Consider the following 21,457-nt stretch of genomic DNA (forward strand, 5'->3'; position numbering starts at 1 on the left):
GATTATGCCTTAATCTAATACAATTAAGCAAAAATTGCTGTTTACATTGTTAACGCTTAATCAGAGTGTTTTCTTAATCGCATTAAAATCTAATGATTGGTGTCCATGTAAACGTACTCAGTGTTTTGTTAACTTTTTGATCTTTAGCTTTCATATGTGTTTAGTAGTTTGTTTATTTTATTACTTTGTTTTTTGTAGCAGGTAGTGGATAGTATTAGTCATGTTTTGTTATTTATTTAGCTCAGCAAAATAAAGCAGTTGCCTGTAAGACTTACCTGTTTTTTATTCCTTTCACGGGAGCTTTAGGTAAGATCTGTCCATTAAGAACAGTTAATGGACAGGGAACTGTTAGTCAGGGAACTGTTTTGTTTTGCTGCCCTACCTGTCTACACGATTTGTTAATATTTTGTTGTCTCTTTTGAAAATCTTCAATTTCATATTTCATATCTTCAATTTTATAGCATCTGTGTCCTTTCATATGTTCGGCTCAAACCTTGATGTTATTATTCCAGCCAGTTTTGGGTTTTGGGCTGTAACAGTTATGGACATTAAACAAGCCAGGAATATTGCAGGCTGCGGAGGATGAGAGAGCTCTCAGATTTAATTTAAAATATCTCAATTTGTATATCAAAGCTCTCAGGGGTTTGGAACGACATTTGGGTGTGTAAATAATAACAGAATTAAAAATTTGTGGTGAACTATCCCTTTAAACTGTACTAAACCATTAAATGCAAACTGAGCCAAGCAAAACTAAACTGGAGCAAACCAACCCTTGTCGAACTGTACAGTTCATTCATTCAGTAATTTTCTTTTCGGCTTAGTTGCTTTATTAATCTGGGGTCGCCACAGCAGAATAAACCGCCAACGTGTCCAGCATGTGTTTTACACAGCGGATGCCCTTCCAGCCACAACCCAGCACTGGGAAACACCCATACACTCTTGTATTCAAACCTACACATGCACTATGACCAATTTAGCTTATTCAATTCACCTATAGTGCATGTCTTTGGACTGTGGGGGAAACCAAACCACTTAGAGGAAACCCACCCCAACACAGGGAGAACATGCAAACTCCACACAAAAATGCTAACTGATCCAGCCAGGGCTCAAACCAGCGACCTTTTTGCTGTTCAGTACATTGCAGTGAAAAATAAAATCAGATTAAGTGAACATATCCACCCACCAACTCTAAGGAATGTGCGTAGCTCCAACGGTCTGATGGCCAAAGGCTTATTGATGCGTGAATGGTGGGACGTGTCAGATCCAGGATCAAGAGGGGTCTCTCGACAGCGGTACAGTGAATAGGAGCCGTCACTGTTCTTTACAAAGCTTCGAGTGAGTTCCAGAGGCAACTGTTCAAACAGAGTACCATCATTCATATGCTGCCCACACATGTTATGGCCAGAAAACAAGGCAGAAAACTAGTACACACCTCTGGTGTATCAAATATTCTTTTCACATGCATCAAGTTGGTAATGTGCCAGGTGTATTTAGAGAAAGAGCCAAGAGGCAAAGCATCATTACGCACAAATGCTAAAAACAAAAATGACAAAGTATTAAATGAAGAATTTATTATAGGTACAGTGCTCAGCATAAATAAGAACACCTCATTTAAAAAAATAATAATAATATTTTTATCCATTTCTCAGTGATTATACAATTGAAGTCAAAATTTATAGTCTTTCTATAATATTTTCTTTATTTTGATTTGTTTTATTTCGACTAGAATAAAAACGGTATTAAATTTTTGGCATAGTATTACTAGTCCTTAAGCAGTATTTGTTTAATTGTTTAATTGTTGTTTAATTTTTTATTTTTTTTTCCCTCTCCGCTGTCGTCACTGCCTCGCATGGTTCAGGATTGGTAGAGCTACGCATCGATTAATTTGCTCTTCAGTGTTCGAACTCTCAGTAATGATTAAATCACACTGAACTGAGCTGAACTGTACTGAACTGAACTTAAACACTAAAACCTGAACCACACTGTTCCAGTTACTATGACCATTTATGTGAAGCTGCTTTGACACAATCTACATTGTAAAAGCGCTATACAAATAAAGCTGAATTGAATTGAATTGAATAATTGTCTACAGAAGAAACTATCATTATACAATAACTTGCCTAATTAACCTAATTAAGCCTTTAAAATTGCACTTTCAGCCAAATACTAGTATCTTGAAAAATATCTAGTAAAATTTTATGTATTGTCATCGTGTCAGAGATTAAAGAAATCAGTTATTAGAAATTAGTTAATAAAACTATTATGTTTAGAAATGTGTTAACAGAAACTGGGGAGGGGGGGATAAACAGTGGGCTAATTATTCAGGAGGGCTAATAATTCTGACTTCATCTGTAGGTAATATATTTTGGTGCATTTGAACAAAACAGGTTTATTAATCAGATATATTTATTAAAATATATCTTATGTATCTTGATTTTTCTCCTTTTTAAAATCTGGGCTGCTAATCTTTGGACTGTTTTCAAAAGGTATATTGTTAGATTAGCTTTAGTTTTGCCTTTAGTACTGACTAATCTAATGTATTTGCGCAAATTTCTAATCAGCCAATCCCATGGCAGCAACTTAATGCATTTAGGCATGGAGACATGGTCAAGACGATCTGCTGCAGTTCAAACCGAGCAACAGAATGGGATAGAAAGAATAAAAATTATTTAAGTGACTTTGATTATGGCATGGTTGTTGGTGCCAGATGGGCTGGTCTGAGTATTTCAGAAACTGCTGATCTACTGGGATTTTCACATACAACCATTTCTAGGGTTTACAGAGAATGGTCCGAAAAAGAGAAAATATCCATTGAGCGGCAGTTCTGTGGGCGCAAATCCCTTGTTGATGCCAGTGGTGAGAGGAGAATGGCCAGACTGTTTCAAGCTGATAGAAAGCCAACAGTAACTCAAATAACCACTCGATACAACCAAGGTATGCAGAAGAGCATCTCTGACCGCACAACGGCGGATGGGCAACAGCAGCTCACCAAAATTGGACAATAGAAGATTGGAAAAACATAGCCTGGTCTGATGAGTCTCGATTTCTGCTACGACATTCGGATAGGAAGGTCAAAATTTGACATCAACAACATGAAAGCATGGATTCATCCTGCCTTGTATTAACGGTTCAGGCTGGTGGTGGTGGTGTAATGATGTGGGGTTATTTTCTTGACACACTTTGAGTAAATCAGCACGAATCATCTTAGACTGGTTTCTTGAACATGACAATGAGTTCACTGTACCCAAATGGCCTCCACAGTCACTAAATCTCAATCCAATAGAGCACCTTTAGGATGTGGTGGAATGGGAGATTTGCATCATAGATGTGACAAATCGGCAGCAACTGCTTGATGCTATCATGTCAATATGGAGCAAAATCCCTGAGGAGTATTTCCAGTACCTTGTTGAATCTATGCCACGAAGGATTAAGGCAGTTCTGAAGGCAAAAGGGGGTCAAACCTGGTATTAGTAAAGTGTACCTAATAAAGTGTACCTAATATTGTAAAGCATCCTATAGAAAGTATTAATTTTAAAGAGAAATTTGTGACGGGTGTACTCGTATATGCTGAGCACTGTATATAATGTGTAGAATCAGGAAATGTAATAGGACAAATATTATAAAGTAACACATATTTTACTCACTAGTGGTGTAATTGGGCAGTCTTCTCTTCTTTGAGCCCAGTGATAAACGCTGCTGTAGTGCATTAAAGAAAGCTTGAGGAATGTGAAACACCAGCGGCTCCGGCTTTCCTGCTCACATAAAACCATTCAATATAAACTCAATGTTTAAGATGAATATATGAAAGTATAAAGGTTTGATGAGGTAGAAATTCATTGGGAAACAAAACGCTTAAGGGTCAGTTCACCAAAAAATTTAAATTATGTTATTAATTACTTCTCGTCCTAATGTTTTTCCAAACCAATATGACCTTTGTTCATCTTCAGAACACAAATGAATATATTTTAGACTTTATTCAACAGTTTCTTCTCAGTGTCAGTATAGGGTGCACATTTACAAGAGCGCCGTGCTCTTTATGCATGTTGTGCATGTCTCGAATGAGTCTGAGATTGTTGTAAACACAGGAAGTATCTAGGGTATACATCAGTGCACAGAGCTCATATCTTTCTGCACTTGAATGAGTCAGGACATTTGCTTTATGGAGGGCCACAGATGAATGAAAGTCTCAGGGCGTTGGAAAAGCGACATGAGAATGAGCAATTACAGACAGAATAAAAATTTTTGGGATAACTATCTATTTAAATTACATAAAGCCCATCTAAGATAAATTTGTAATTCATCCTAAAATAGTTTTTTTATCAGTGGATTAACTGACAATAATTGTTTACATTAAAACTAACAATGTGCACTAGTAAAATAGTGCAATTTTGATTTCATGACTTAAATTCTGTGAAATAAGCAGTGTTTGTCGTCTTAAGTTATGCATACAATTCTGCACTCCTTTTATTTCAGTTTTATTTTAGACTTACTGTATTTCCAACTGAGAATATGAAGTAGGGGGCAGTTTTGTTTTTGCACTAATAGGGGGGCGAGGCTAGGCATATTTATTTCAATCAGATAAGTTCCTGCTGTTCCAGACTGTTTTAATGCCACTTAGTGTTCATTTGTAGTGTTTTTAAGTCATTTTTATTTTTTATGACAGTCATTCATGAAGAGAGTCATCCTGTTGAGATTTAAATATAAACATTTCTTATTTTCACATCTCAATGTTAACAGGTATGACTGAAATACAAGTTTGCAGCAATGCATGACTTCTGAAGACAAACACCTCTTATTTAACCGGTGTTATTCATAAAAGCAAAATTTCACTAATGCACATTGTTAGTATAAATGGGAACATTTAACCTATGCAAGGCAATCCACTGAATATAAAACAATTTGTTTTGGTAATCTTTAATTAAAATCTGACCAAGTTGCATCCACATAGTTCGGAGAGGTTCATTGGTATGACATCAGGGGCCTGTTTCAGAAAGGATGTTCAACCAACTCTGAGTTTAAACTTGAACTCTGAGCTGATTCACCGAGATATTAAAAACTCAGAGCTTTCAGTTTCAGAATAGCTGATCTGAGTTAGGTCGATCAACTTTGAGTAGTTAAGCGCGCACACTTCGACTTTATCAATGACATTATCAATGGAGCGCAGATATTACAAGTCACCATGGCAACATCTTAAAAAAAGAGATCACCATTGTACATGTGATTTTTTAGGGTTTTTATTTTTAATACATTTAAAATAAATTTTTATTAAAATAAATTTTAAAAACTTTTTTTCACTCATTATGGGGTTTTGTGTGTAGAATTTTGAGAAAATAAATTTATTTAATCCACTTGGAATAAAAAAAATTGGAAAAAGTGAAGCGCTATGAATACTTTACAGATGCACTGCAGGTATATACTAACTTTAACTGTTAAAAGCTACTACATTACTTCATTATTAGTTGCTAATTACTTTAAAATACTTTCTAGTATAGTTATGGTACTTAAAACGTAACTTCACTGATTTTGATTGTAATACAATAATGTGCACCTTTTGTAAAGCTGCTTTAAAATTCTTTTTTTCTTTTGATCTTGACAGACTTTGTGAAATTCTTCATAATAGTCTCTTACCATCAAACTGGAAGTGCATGGTCTGATGTATTCTTTCAGTAACACTGGACAACCACTTCTGGAAACTCAGTGACACATGCATCTCATCCACCGGCTGACTGCTTCCTGTGTTATTCACCCCAGCACATAACACACATCAAAATCAGCTAAAATAATGAAAGCCATGTGAGCATCATTTATATTTTCAGACTTGAATGAGTCATTATAAAATCTTTCAAGGGCAACCATCAACTGTTTTGTATTTGCAACCATATCAAAGAAAGAAATAGTGCTGAAAAAAAAAAGGAAAACAGCAAAGAAGAAAAGCAAAGTAAATGGAAATATCTGGAGCACCTGGGTTCTTAAGCCCAGAAGAACTGGAGTGTTTTCTGTGAGTAGGTTTGCGCTGGTTTACGGTTGGAGCAGAAGTGTCTTTGACAGCCAGAAGAGACGCAGAGGACACAGAGGAAGCTGAATGAAACGGCAACAGGTCCAGAAAGCCAAAAAAATAAAAGAGGAAAAACAGATTACAGAGACGGCGGTGAGAAACTGCAGAACATTAAAGCAGCATTCAGACATGAATGACAGATTTCAGTGGGTGGAAAAGAAGAGACTCCAGGAAGAATTTATTTTGAGCCCCAGAAGCAGGCCCACACAGAATCTGCGCCAACAGAGAACTCTGATTTCCATAAAATTGGTACATACATCATTTACAAAATGTCACATTTCCAGCTCAGTTTAACAGATTTTACATTTCAATTACACCAAAAATGAAGACAGAAGCTGCATTTTGCATTACTGTTGCCAACATTTAGTGTCTTATCAGGTCAGGATAATTATTTTGCTGTCAGAAACAACCTTTCTAACCTTGGGTTAAAAAGAGTCTAGGATTTTGAAAAAAAAACTCATTTTATAAAACATGCAAGTTCCCCATAGTTAAAACATTTAGTGTAGTAATTTATTAATGCATTCAGCTGATCTCTGGGTCTAAAGGCTGGTCTATACTCCTATGTCTAGTCATCGGCGTGACCCACAATGCAAGCCTTGTGTGTAGCTGTGCCTTTTTATTTCTGCTCGCTGTTTGTGTTGCTCTGCAATAACACTTCTGAAACTCTAGCTGGCACTAGGTTTTTATGTTCCTCTGTGTCGAGTTTCTTTGCTGTGTTTTTTTTTTTTTTTTTTTTGCACACTAGTAGTAGCTAAGTAGCTAAAACTTGATCATTCAGAAGCATGAAATGGCGGATGTGCAACAACTTTAATCATAAGGCGAACACAAAACAAAAGTTTCCAACTGGAGCTTCTTCACGGGACTCGACACTTGTAAATCAATCGGACCCTTAACACTGACCACGCTCATCTTGTTGCCAAACCAACCAATCATGTCGCTGCGCATCGTTACGACAAGTAGTTAGATTTTTTGAGAGGTGCCCATCAGCATCAGCGTTAGCCACAGCAAGGGCTGACGAGTCCATACGTGTGCGCTTAACGCAAAAGTATAAGGACTGGCCGTGCATTCACATGGGGCTTCAGCATTAACACCTGATCGAGGGCGTGTCTGAAAATGGGGTTGACACGATCATCATAGTCACGTCAGCCAATGAAATTAGTCTACAATCGGCTACTGTCTGAGCTAGGGAATTTGCATAGAGTTATCTGATTGGCTGACACTTCCATTGCCAATTAAAAGGTTGAGAAATTCACAACTTCTGCAGCGAGCAACGCCGCTGAAGCAGCACCAACGGAATTTAGTTTGGCAACACTTGGCATCAAGCATTGAAAATTAATGGGAAGTGTTGATACCCTATGTGAATGGGGCGTGATTTATACTTCTGCGTTGAGTGACCGCCATGAACCACGGCACCTGCCTTGCATGTAGCCGTTCACTTATACTTCTGTGCGCTGTTTGTGTTGCTCTGCAATAACACTTCCGAAACGCTAGATGGCATTGAGGTTTTTATGTTCAACTGTGTCGAGTTTCTTCGCAGGTATTTACGTGCAACGACTTTAATCATTAGGTGAACACAAAATATCTGGAGCTACTTCACAGAACTCGACACTTGTAAGCACTCGCCCCATTAGTCTCGCGGCTCTCAGAACCGCTCACACTTGTCAGCGATACCAAGCTGACAAATCACAGAGCTTGCGATACACATCATTGCGACGTGTAGTTACATTTTTGAGAGTTGGGCATCATCGTTGGTGTCATCCACGGCGAGCACAATGCGACCGAGCGAAGGCTGTGCCAGACCATACACATACACTTGACGTAGAAGTATAAATCAGCCTTAAATCAGCCTTAATGGAAGCACTTTTTGCTTAGCTTAGCATAGTCTAATTAAATGAGATTAGACTATTAGCATCGAGCTCAATATTGTCAAAAAGTTTTGACAATATTCCTATTTAAAGCTTGACTTTAGTTACATTGCGTATAAGACTGGCGGAAAATAAAAAGTTGCTATTTTCTAGGTCAATACGTCTAGATACATTACAGTCTTAAGCTGTAAGTCAGCTGTAAGTCTACATTACAGTCTTAGTTGCAGCAGGTACAATGATATTACGCAGTACTAGTTCCCAGCTAGGTAACTTCAAATGACCACTGCTGCATTATATCATTGTGCCTGCTGTAGCCATGGTACAATAGCACTGCAACAATCTGTACGCATAGACAGTAGGCAGTAGATGTGTTAAAGGCCATTCAGACATGTTGAAGGCTGGTCTGTGTTCATGAGCTTTAACTTACCCGTAGAGGACTCCACAAATTTGTGTCTCTTGGGTCGATGAGAGATGAAAGACTCAGAGTGCTGTTGAGACTCAGATATAGCTAGAACTATGGAGTCTGCACTCTGCTGAATGCCTGGAATACACAACATTTCTGAAATGCATCTCTATCACAAAAATACACACCATATATAAAGTACAGTACTGTTCCAAAGTTCAACTGAACCCTAAACTAACTGTTCCCTAAAGGTAGGAATACTGAACCCACTATTAAATGAGCTAGTTCTGGCCAATAACTAGCAGCAGTCTCTGTGTAGAAGTTTTAGAGTTTTTTCTAAAATCGCTGCATGAATCATGCGCCAGAGTAATTGGCCGTTCATTTTGCTGTGGAGTCTCCTGATAAAAAGAGACAATAGAGATGGAATGTAGACATAAGCTAGACATTTGAAACTACAAAATGAAAAACCACATTCATTTTTATAATATAGGCCATAAGACTAAAACCCCAAAGAGGTTTAAATCACCTTATAATATGTAGTGCTACATCCCAGCTTACAGGGAACATTTTCAGAATATTCAGTAATGCTTCTTAATATTTGCCAAATCAGTTTACTCTTATGTCACTGTAGTTTTGCATTTAACTCCCCCAGTTGGAGTCCCAAAAACTAAAATTAGTGCCCATTTGCTATAATGTGAACATGCCAAAAAGTGGGATCTTCCACTAATGGATCTAGGAAATGTGAAAAAAAAAATTGGTCCAAAAGGCCTTAAAAACATCCAATTTCTAGTAACATCCAGTGTACAAGAAAAGTAAAGCTAAACTCAGGTCCTGCAGGTGCAAGATTGGACACAGCCCTAAGATAAACCATGGACTTACCGTTCATGTTGTAGTTGAGAAAAGCTGAAAACTCAGAGGTCAGCTTCTCATCACTCCTGAAGGCACAAACACAGGCAAAGAAGTGCAGGCAACATTCAGGTAAACTGTGTCCATGGGAATTTTCTCCTTGAACATTAGACTGATTCCCACTTCTTGTCACTAAATCCCCCTTTACATTGGCTGCATAACAAGCACATCGGAAGGGTGCAGCACCCTCAGTCTTTTCTTTAAAACCAAATACACCCACTGTAAGATGCAGCAATCCCAAAGGGTGGGCTTCTCCTGGCTGACACTTTACTATCAGTGTCCCTTTGGAGACCCTCTGAACTAAAGGTCCAGGTGTCTCTGTAGCCAGCCTCCACAACTCTGCCTTGGCCTGGGAGGAAGCCACCAGAGCCTCCAGAACAGAGCTTTTAAGTGGCAGAGGTGTTGCTTGGATCTGACACTCCATTGCTTGTTTCACATGGGTACAGGGACTTTTGGATGGTTGTGACTCTTGCTGATTGACCCCCAAGTCAACTGTTGAGTCACTTTCATTCTGCTGGCAAGAGGGCATGTAACACCGGCCGACGTTGACACGGGTCAGCACGGTTCCGTCTGCAGTAGTAATGGCTGTATCTGTTAGGGCTAACGCAACAAAACCTCGTTGTTCAGAGCCACGTCCCCGTTGACGCACAGAGAAGACCTGCAGACCTCCCCCTCTGCCTCCACTGTCTGTCACAACTTGAACCACTTCAGAAGCCCCTTTCTTTGAATGTCCTGTCCTGTGGTCCACATCCCTGAAGACTGTACCACAAGCCTTGTTTTTACAGCTTAGACCACGTGTGCCATTGTAGTAACCACACTGAGGGCACTTGCGGATGCCTCTTAAGGTAGCCTTGCCCAAGTTGGACAGGAATGCAGGAGTCCTTCTCTTGTCTCGAGGATTCGCGGTTAAGTTGGTGGATGTTTGGGGTACAGGAGAAACTACGGTTTGTGTCTCCAGAGGTATTCCAGAGTTTACCAGAGGACCATCCATTGTTAATACTGTACACTGAAAAACAGTGACACAGAATTCAAATATGAGGTAAGCCTCTACAAAATACAATTTATTTACTGTAGCATGACTGTTAAAATGCAGGGAAGAATCTTTTTATCAAGAATCTAGGCCTCGCTACTAGAACGCAAACCCAGAGAGATGCAGATTTCGTGCAGTTGCAAGATGAGCTGCATTGAATGCTTTTAATGCGCACACCTAACCCCACCCCTAACCCTAACCCTCAGAGTGACATCACTAACTCCATTAAGTGCATTATGCCTGACATTGCAAGTCTGAGATCTGCAGTCCCAGCTTGCAAATCCAAGTCTGCCTCCAGATACTATTGCAAACCAAACCATAGTTAATTATTACAGATAAATACTTGCATGCCAGTGGAGATTGCAAAATAGCATGTAATGGTCGGCAAATAAAAGGTGTTGTCCAAGGTAAAACACTCTTAATAGGTTTTCTATTTAAATTTTAAGGATTGGTTTTCAAAACAGTTATTGATTACCCACATGTTGTTCTAATTCCCCAAGACCTTAGTTCATCTGCAGAAAACAAATTAATATATTTAAGATGAAATCTGAGAGCTCTCTTTCTCATCCTCCATAGACAGCAACGGTCCCAAGATGTTTAAAGTCCAGAAATTGGCAGCTAACTCTCTGCAACTCTCACATGGTTGCCCACTGAAGCTAAGCAGCGCTGCACCTGGTCAGTAAATGGACAGGAAACCACATGGAAAAGCCAAGTTGCAGCCTGAAGTGGTGTTAGTGAGACCAGCAGGGGCGTTCAACGCCCCAGTACAGTGATGGGCACTCTGTTCTGCTCAGTGAGCATTATCTTTAGAATGAGACATTAAACCGAGGTCCTGGTCGTTAAAAATCCCAGCATGTCCTTCAAAAAATGAGTAGGGGTTTAAGCCTGGCATCCTGGCCATAATGTGCTCATTGGCCTCTGTCCAGCATCACCTCCTAACTATCACCATATCATATCATCACTCTGTCTCCTCTCCACCAATCAGCTGGGGTGTGGTGTGCAGTCTGGCGCAATATGGCTGCTGTCGCATCATCCAGGTGGATGCTGCACACTGGTGGTGGATGAGGAGATTCCCTCCAAAAATGTTTAAAGCACTCTGAGTGTCCAGAAAAGCACTATATTAATGTAAGGAATTCATTCATTCATTCAATTTCTTGTCGGCTTAGTCTCTTTATTAATCTGGGGTCGCCACAGCGGTATGAATCACCAACTTATCCAGCACGTTTTTACACAGCAGATGCCCTTCCAGCTGCAACCCATCTCTGGGAAACATCCACACACATACACACACACTCATACACTATGATACTACGGAAAATTTAGCCTACCCATTTCACCTGTACCGCATGTCTTTGGACTGTGGTGGAAACCGGAGCACCCGGAAGAAACCCACGCGAACGCAGGGAGAACATGCAAACTCCACACAGAAACGCCAACTGAGCCAAGATTCTAACCAGTGACTTTCTTGCTGTGAGGTGACAGCACTACCTACTGCACCACTGCTTCGAACAATGTAAGGAATTATTATTATTAATTAGTAGAAAAGGAACCAAAAACATTGACAAAACTTTCCAAGTGACTTCAGTGGTTTAACTGTAATCAAACAAAACTTGAAACTGCACAAACTAGTTGACGAGCCTTTAATGCTTTGCCATGATTCTTTTAATTAACATCAACTAGTCAAGCAGCACAGATCGCGGGGTTTTTGACCTGAACAACATGGCAGCCTTACAAATATAGATACAGCAAATGAATCAGCCCTCGCATTATTGAAATTAATGTTAACTATGTTAACATATTACATGTACAACATATTGCTATCAGAATCAGCAAGCGGCTTGTTTCCTATAGTAAATGTGCACCATGGTCTGATGTGAAACATATAGTATTTCAAACATTTTCAAAAAGTCCTTTTTACAGTTTTTTCTTCATGGAGCATCATAATACAGTCGTCCCACTGAAGTCACAAGGAATGTTTTGCCAATGTTTTTGGTTTCTTTCCTTGTGTTCCAGGACTCTAAGCTAACCCATAACATGGAGAAAAAGAGAGCTCTCGGATTTCATCTGAAATATGCTAATTTGTGTCCTGATGATAAACAAATGACTCAGGTGATTGAAACTACATGACAGTAAGAAATTGAAAAGAAAATTTAAACTTTTCGGTTAACTAACCCTTTAAAGTTATGTCACAATATGATAATAAAGTATATTTTATATAGTATGAATAAGAGTAAAATAAATTTTGGACATTAGGATGCACATGAACCAGAAGCTGCAGCCGTATTTTTTATTTATTTTATTTATTTTTTTCCTATTGTGAGGCGGTTCTCAGGAAACAGAATGTTAAAAGTGCAGTAGGTGTCTTCAAAACATTTTTGTTATGCTGGTTGAATTTATTGGGCCGATAATTCCCACAATTCTGAAAAATAGCCCAAACTGTCTATCAAAAATGTAGATTTATACATCTGCGCTGCACACGGGGGTGTAACAGCAGAGAAAACAAATGCTCAATCAATTTTTTATTTTTTTTTATCCTAAATATTGGCGTTTTAGACTTTTGCTTGCTGGAGGAAGGATGACACCATGGCTGAAGTATTTCTCTTAGACGGGTAATGTTAGGATTTAAAACTATTTTAGTTACGCAAAGCTGATGTTGATTGTGTTGTTTTACGAATGGGTTATATGCACAGAAGTGTTGTTCAGCGACTGAAATCTTCTGGGGACAGATTGATGTGACTATTTTCAGTTTCATAAGGAACCTTTTACAGCATCGATAATGTAGTTTTTTATTTAGTTTAACAACAAAACATCAGTAAACATCGCTATTCCGCCTACCCTGATTTGCTGAGGTGAAATTGTTTTTCACATCACATTGGTTCATTTTTGAACAATGACAACCTGTGACGTGCTCACATGCTCAGGTATGGCTTAATAATAAGTGTCCTGCACGCCGCCGGCTAACCACTAAGCATGCAGTAGTTGCTTTAGGACAAAGCGTATAAGAGAGTGAGACCAGCGATCCTTGCATGCATGAAATATTGCACATTATGTATTATTACACATTAAGTTTTGCTGGCCACACAACTGAAAACCTGCTAGATATAATAAAGTTTTCATTCAGATTTGTAGTATTATAAAGTTCTGTAAAGTTGTCTTACTGGCGAATTATATGATCTAGTGGGTTGTCTACTGTCATGTTTACGGTGTGCATTCGTGTTTCAGGAGGCGAGACTTTGAGGGGAGGGATTGTGTTTAAATATATTGTGTTAAAATATTATGCTAACTGGATAGCATTTTGGCAGATCACTTACTGCACGTTTAAGTAGTGGATTATCTAAGTACTTGCCACCTACTGTTTTTTTTAATATTGTGAATTCTAACAGACCATTTGTCTCACATACAGTTTTTCACTTACTGTATATAAAAGTGTGCAAAGCTATTGTCCATTCAACAATTTATTCAGACACTGAATTGTTTTAACTGTTTTCTTAAATCAATATAGTAATTTAATATTGTAAAAGGTTTTCTAAAAATTAAAAAAAACAAAAGAGGACTTGATTTCATACAACACATCCATCCAATTTTGTGTTAATTAATTAAAGCACCTCTTGATTTCGTGTGCAGCTTGTGTATGACTCTGTACAGTGTAGGGTCCACCCAGCTGGCCCAATGCCGGTGTCCACTGGTGGATGAAGGTTCACTGCATGTTCGGTCTTTCCAGTGCACAATGTTGATTTATATTAAACTTAACTCATATCTGACTCCAATTTTAATATGAGGTGGTTTAGAATATTAATATATGGGTCAGTGACAAAACAGGTTTGGCAAGATGGGAAATTTAAAAATCTTTTACAAAGTTGATTTAAAAGCATCCGTCAGATATTTTAAAATGTACAGATTGTATTCATGTTGATTTTATGTAATTAAAATAACATTTACACCATTTTTTACAGACATTAAGACTGAATGCAACTGAAAATGTCAAATGGTGTAACTGCCAAAAATTGTGAAATATTAAATAATTTACTCCTCCTAGATGATATGCAAGTGTACACACTGAAATAAATACTTCATTTTAAAATACCACAATAACATTTATTGTATTCGCATTATCTCTAAATGTACATTTTAATGAGTTTTTGCAATATTCGGCCAGACACATGCTAAAAACACTTCTGGTTTCTAAATAATCTTTGACAAATTATGTAAAAAATGTTAAAAACTATTTTATTACACTAAACTAAGTGTTTTAATTTTAATTTCACATTATTTCCATGTACATAATTATATTTTTATGTAAAATACTGGTTACACCAATTGACAAAAACCAGTTACACCACCTGACAGTGTTGCTTCTACAGCCAAAGATTTTGAAATTGACAATTAAAATCAATTCAAATTAAGAATGATAGTCAACAATTTCAGTGGGATTGTCATTGACAAATGTGTTTAGAACAATGAAACCAGGTTGCTGAACTTTAATACACCAAGTAATAACATCCTTTACATTAAATGTGTGGCCCTCATCAATAGAATATTAACAAACTAAAGAAACATGTTTAACATTTAACACCTTTTCCATCACTGTTTCTTTTCAGTTGGCTTAATTAAAATAAAAATAAGTAGATGATATTAGAAAAAAATCCACTATTTTACTTTTAAGCTATTTAGAAACAATTTGCCAAACACTGTACGTAAATCACTAGTACGTAAGAACTGCTGCTTACTCGTTGTTGCCTTGGTGCTGGGATTAAAGGCCAATTTTTGTAAGCATACACGACTGACTGACAACAAATAATTTCATGAGTGTATCCACAACTTATCCACAAACTATTTATTTTATACAGTTAACTTCAGAATTATGCAGAATTATTATTAGTCCCCCTGAGCTATTAGCTCCCCTGTTATTTTTTCCCCAATTTCGGTTTAACAGAGAAAAGATTTTTTCAACACATTTTCATCACATAATAGTTTTAATAACTCATCTCTAATAACTGATTTATTTTCTCTTTGCCATGATGACAGTAAATAATATTAGACTAGATATTCTTCAAGACACTTCTATACAGCTTAAAGTAGCATTTAAAGGCTTAATTAGGTTAACTAGGCAGGTTAGAGTAATTAGATAAGTTATTGTATATCCATGGTTTGTTCTGTAGACTATCGCGGGGAAAAAGCTTAAAAGGGCCAATAATTTTTACCTCAAAATGGCTTTTAAAATTGCTTTTATTCTAGCCTAAATAAAACAAATAAGACTTTCTCCAGAAGAAAATTTTTTATCAGACATGCTGTAAAAAACCCCAAACAAAACTGATTTCAACTGCAATTCATTTGTTTAGCAACTTCTGACTTGTTCTTCACAACTTTTCATCATTAAAGTTCCTCCGAGTCACCTCCAGTTGTTAATAATAATAGTACAACAGCAAGCGCATCAAGTATGAAAACCTCCAAAACTTAAGGCTGTGTGCACTCAGTCTATAGAGGCTTGTCAACCTTGTTTCATTTCCCATGTTAATTTTTTCTTTTATTTAAAAAAGAAATTCCCAAGTGCTCTTTAACAGAGAGAATATTATTGTCAACACATTTCTAAACAAAATAGTTTAAATGACTAAATTCTAATAACTGATTTCTTCCGTAATCTTTGCCATGATGACAGCACATAATATTTGACTAGATAATTTGTAAGACATTAGTATTCAGCCTAAAGTGACATTTAAAAATGTAATTAGGTTAATTAGGCAAGTAAGATCTATTGGCCAAGTCATTGGGTAACTGTGGTTTGTTCTGTATTTAAGAAGGCTAACAATATTGACCTTAAAAACTGCTTAAACATTTTAAAAACTGCTTTTATTCTATCCAAACTAAAAGAAATAAGACTTTCTCAAGAAGAAAAAAAATACAACATTTCAAAGGAGGGTGATACAGTGGCTAATGTGGTCAGCACAGTTGTCTCACAGCAAGAAGGTTGCTGGTTTGAGTCCAAGATGGACCAGGATGGCTTACTGTGTGGAGTTGACATGGGTTTCCTCTGGGAGCTCCAGTTTCCCCCACAGTCCAAAGACTTGCGGTATAGGTGAATTAGAAAAACTAAATTGACTGTAGTGTATGAATGTGTGTGTGAATGAGAGAGTGTGTACATTATATTGTGTGAATATAAACATGGATTAACATAAACAAAAAAAAACATTCATGTTGTGCAGTAAAATAATTTTATCCTATGTTTACAGAGCTTTAATAGTAAGGTTGTGGATTAAGCACCTATTTCTCAAACAAAAATAAATAAATAATCTACACTATGAACACAAATAGTAGTTTAATTTATGTCGCATTTTTGATCAGCATCATGAACTAATGATATTTGACTAAATTGACCCCTGACAGAAAGACTCCTGCTATATGAGTCAAATGGTGTAACCAGTTACACCCCTTGACATTTCAACTTAAAATGAAATTTGACAGGCATTATCAATAACATCTATGTAAGCACATGGGCTTGGTGGGAATATTTCAAATTTAACTTTTAAATATAATACTTATTTTTATAATTATGAACAATTATCAGTGCATTTCTGGGGTCTTACCATTTGACATGCATATCTAAGAATAGCTGACCATACCTTAAAAAGGTCAAAGTATCTCACATTTTAAAAAGAGTTACTAACCTTTGCATGCAGCAATTAGTCTTATCAAGAGTTCTTCTCTGTGATTCAATTTCCTGTCTAACTGTCTTGTGCACAATATTAACAAAATGGCTCAATAAATGGTGGTTACACCATCTTGACATTTCAGAAATTTGAGGTGACAGAAAAAATTCCCCAAATGAATTATAATATTTAAAACAATTGTGCTATATTTACCTTTATTTACTATTAAATATGTCTAATGTAAAATTATGCCAGACTAGCCGATAAAATGTTTCATTGAGGCTTTCACATTTTTTAAACAAGGTAAACTATTTGGTACCAATTTTTTTTGGTTACACCACATTGACATTCTTGCAATAATCCCCTAAAAATTTTCTTAAAATGGATTAAAACCAAAAAATTAAACTTGGTCCTCAAAATAGAGAATGTATGCAAGTAATTTGCTTATTTATTTTGAAACTGTAACCTACTTGAATTTATTTAAAAGACATGGACACAAAAAAATGAGCGTCACGTCATTGACCCATATTTATCCTCGTTTTATCTGACTCCAATTATAAAACGTTAAAAAGATTATATCAATATGTAATTTAGATAAATGTTTGTACCGTTTGTCTTCACTTGTAACTATTACATCCGTTCATTCGGGTGCTCATGTCGCTCAGAGAAATCGCCTCGGCCGAAGGCGTCCCTCACGGTCACACTCCGGTCAGTCTTGAATATTAAACAGAGGTAAATTGACTAATACTTTAGATGGCCGCTACCAGCGCGCTCGTTCTAAAATACTTTAGTTAGTCCCGCTTAGATGTACACCTTTGAGTTAAGACAATCATCATTTCTAATTAGAGGTTAGGGCATTAATATAAATGTACCCGACTACTGGACTCTATAGTAACTTTGGTTTTCACCAAGCCCATGGTTTCCCATATGAACTTAATTTAGAATAATATTACCTTCAAACAAAGGTCGGGTACCCAATCTAGGTTAGTCGTGCAACACCTTGTTGACCTAGACGGAAGTTATCGCCCTTTCCACCTAAGTACACATGAATCAATATCAAGAGTCAGCCGGATCGCTAAAACACAATTAGTGTGCCAATGCTCCATCTCAACTGGATTTTAGTCCGTCTACTGACCTGACGCAAGACGTGCGGAAACAAGGATACAGCGTAATCTACTTGAATTAATAATTACAGAGTGAGCAAAATATGGTCAAACATTACAATTTATTAGTCAGGTGAATGTATTATGCCAATTCAATCAGTCAATTCATAAATGATCAATACAAAACATCAAATTATCAAAGATAAATCCAAGATGAAAAAGATGCATTCCTGACTTGAATATATATGAATATACATAACATGGAACAAGCCATGTTATGGGCTGATCTGGTTAGGCAGAATCGCCCTGAGTTTTTCTCAACCCTTACCTTAAATAATCCAAGAATTCCCTCAAGGAAGGGGGTGTGAATGTATAACAAAAGGCATTCACACTTAGTGTCACACCCCTCACAGTGGTTCAAAAGATGCCTGAAGTTATATATTTATTGTTCTGATTATGTCTATTTCTGAGAGAATGAGACCATTGTACCAATCGCACTGAGACATTTCAAATGATATCAAACATGATAGTTAAAGTCAGTTTGGTTAATTCTAGAACATTCAAACATTGAAATGACCATATGTGTGAGTTGGGGGGATGAAGCAGACTCAGATGCAAATGCAGCAGGAACTGGTTTTTCCCGCATTCCCCTTGCTGAGTTGTGAAGTCACCAGTCTCTGTTTTCAGCTCATGTTTTGAATTGTCAAAGATATCAGAATATTTGCAATATTTCAATTCTTACAACAGTAAGTAAAGACATTGACTATAACAGTTTATAAAATATATTACTATATCTGAAAAGGTTTAATCAAAATAGTTTCACAGTTTTATTATCATTATTATTATCATTATTATTATTATTATTATTATTATTATTATTATTATTAATAATAATAATAATATGGTGTGGTCAACAGTAATACTCCTGATAAAGGAAAAATATCGGATTTTTTAGGAATGCACAACGTATCAATTCAGCACTGACACAATGTGCACATCTGCAGTACTCATAGCAAGATGTGAATTAGAGTTGTAATTGTTTTCCTGTAATTTATTATATTTTATGCAGATACATTCCCCTAAAAAATTATTTCAGTCTAACATGAAAATCTTTCCTACAGAGATATATCTGGTGAAAATGTATTCATATCTCAATATGTAACACAAAAAGAAAGAAAAGCGCAATGTCTTTTTTTGAGATATCCAACAGTGTTACCAAATATGGTTAAAAAAAATACCATTTTACATGTCCAGGTCCACATGACGGTTTGTTGTATTTATTTAGTGTAATCTCTCAATTTGTTACTGCCTAATCATCAACTACCATTAGTCAATGCTACTGTTAAATTAAACTAATTAAAACTAATTTGGGTTGAATGATTAACCCCAACTCATAACACATGGTCTTGGTATTAATTGAAAAACTGTTACGTTTTTTTTAAATATATAATATAATGTATAACAAACAAAAGAAAAACAAAATCACATTAAACATTCACCAAAACATTTTTTCAAACTCTTACATTTACAACACGTTACAAATGTTATAAAAATGTAGCTATTATACAGTAGTCCACCATTAGAATAACAATGCTTTCCAATGACACAGACTTGTGACAGCTAGCTAATAGGTAAACATTAGATGCGTGACAGTTAATGAACAGAGAGAAGTAAGAGATGGTGAGAGAAGGACCAACCTCTACCGACAGATCTGCTCTCAGTGGTCAGAATCCGCGGAGGATTCACTTCAGAGCTCCAGCAGCAACCGGCGCCATTCCTCCTTACATACAGCTCTCCGCTGCGGCTGTAACGAGCTTCCCGATTGGCCACAGGGCGATAAGTCAAATGCATCCTGGGAACTGAAGTCCGGTTTTTTTTGCCTTTCAAAAACAACAATTTGGGCCAAACTCAGTCCAAACATAATCTTGCACAAACTGACTGAGACATGTCAGATATCCAGTGAATCAAGTACAAAACCAAACAAAACTAAAATAATAATAAAATGTACAAAATAACTTAACAAAACAAACAAAAAATAAATAAATAAATAAATAACACATACCATGCAGAAACTCTGTAAGGAGACTGAAGTCCGTGTTTACTAGTAACTACATCAGTTTTTGTTTTCTGAGAAAAAAAAGACACAGGTTCATTTTTTACTGTCATTTTTTACAGAGTCTGTTGTATATGCTGTAGTAGATACCAATGTATTTTGGTCATGAATTATTCAGTGACATAAACAGATTCTATAATTTAATAACACAGCCCCAAAATGCGAAATGTTACACATTTACCTAGTCGTGAGCAAGTTGTTAATAATTGAAAATATATCAAACATTTAAAGTTCACATTTTACATTTTAAGAAGTACAGATCAAAATAATATTTTCAATTAAATATGTGTCATGTGAAAAGGTCGCTGATTCAAACCTCGGCTCAGTTGGCGTTTCTGTGAGGAGTTTGTATGTTCTCCCTGCGTTCGCGTGGGTTTCCTCTGGATGCTCCGGTTTCCCCCACAGTCCAAAGACATGCTGCAGGTGAATTGGGTTGGCTAAATTGTCCGTAGTGTATGAGTGTATGAGGGTGACAGGCCTAGATGACAGGCTGCCCGGAATGTGTAAAAAAGTCGTTATCATATGGACAAGTTTAAATGGAGGACTTGTTTCAAAGAGCCGACCTCGCAACCATACAGGTATAAGGCCAAAGAAGATGTGTCATGTCAAAAAAGTTTTTTTAAATTGTATTTTGGCATTTTATTTACAATTATTTGGACAATTTACTTCAGCATGTTTTCTAGATATAAATTAAATTGTAACAGACTGAGAAGTTGTCAACAAAATTCTAACATTCTTGGCTCTATACACCAATACAATCGATTTGAAATGTGCTTTAAAGAGCCCATATTATGGGTTTTTGAAAATGCCCTTCCATGTAGTGTGTAACACAGCTGTAAGTGAAGTGAAATATCCAGCTATAAGGCTTAAATCTGTAAGCATACTGTGTTTAAAACTGTTGATTCATCTACAAAAGAGTCAACTCATAGTGCTTCAAACGAGTCGTCTTGATAACGAGTCATTAGGTGTTTCACTATGAGGTGACAACGAAACCAAGTAGTTGCACACGCAAACCCGGGAGATTTAAAACATGAGGCCCCGCCCTCTAACACAGAAAAGGAAAAACACACACCCACACATACAAACACAAACACGCCAGTCTAATGAAGTGGCAATGTGCAGATGGATATTATTGAGTCTACCCAAAGATGAAACCTCAGCATTAGCCCAGCCTTGAGCAGTTTAAGTGCTTCTTTCATCAAAATCAGGTGAACAGTAAAGGAATTACAACAGTTTGCATATGTGCCTCACACTTGTTAAAGGTCCAAAAGTAATTAGATAATTGGCTTTTAAGCTGTTCCATGGCCAGGTGTGTGTTATTTACTCATTATCCCAATA

General features: G+C 36.8%; 1 protein-coding gene across 8 annotated transcripts in view; it reads right to left on the bottom strand.

Moving 5' to 3' along the window:
- The window catches only part of si:ch211-127d4.3, a 32,140-nt gene extending 12,005 nt beyond the window's left edge, over positions 1 to 20,135 (bottom strand). For 2 of the 8 annotated variants that reach the window (XM_073951506.1, XM_068219196.2), the window contains exons 1-5: positions 19,704 to 19,763; positions 9,203 to 10,235; positions 8,348 to 8,461; positions 5,962 to 6,078; positions 5,629 to 5,733 (exon numbers count right to left, since the gene is read on the bottom strand). In XM_073951506.1, coding sequence (XP_073807607.1) covers positions 5,629 to 5,733; positions 5,962 to 6,078; positions 8,348 to 8,461; positions 9,203 to 10,220 — 1,354 coding nt within the window. In that variant the 5' untranslated portion in view covers positions 10,221 to 10,235; positions 19,704 to 19,763. Of the gene's footprint in view, positions 1 to 1,183; positions 1,353 to 1,432; positions 1,534 to 3,644; positions 3,753 to 5,628; positions 5,734 to 5,961; positions 6,079 to 8,347; positions 8,462 to 9,202; positions 10,236 to 19,703; positions 19,887 to 20,068 lie in introns of those variants that run through there. The other 6 variants (XM_073951509.1, XM_021474040.3, XM_073951508.1 and 3 more) reach the window with 6 other exon arrangements.
- Positions 20,136 to 21,457: the final 1,322 nt, after the last annotated feature.

This window comes from Danio rerio, chromosome 5 (genome assembly GCF_049306965.1).
Source record: "Danio rerio strain Tuebingen ecotype United States chromosome 5, GRCz12tu, whole genome shotgun sequence".
NCBI classification, from domain to species: domain Eukaryota; kingdom Metazoa; phylum Chordata; class Actinopteri; order Cypriniformes; family Danionidae; genus Danio; species Danio rerio.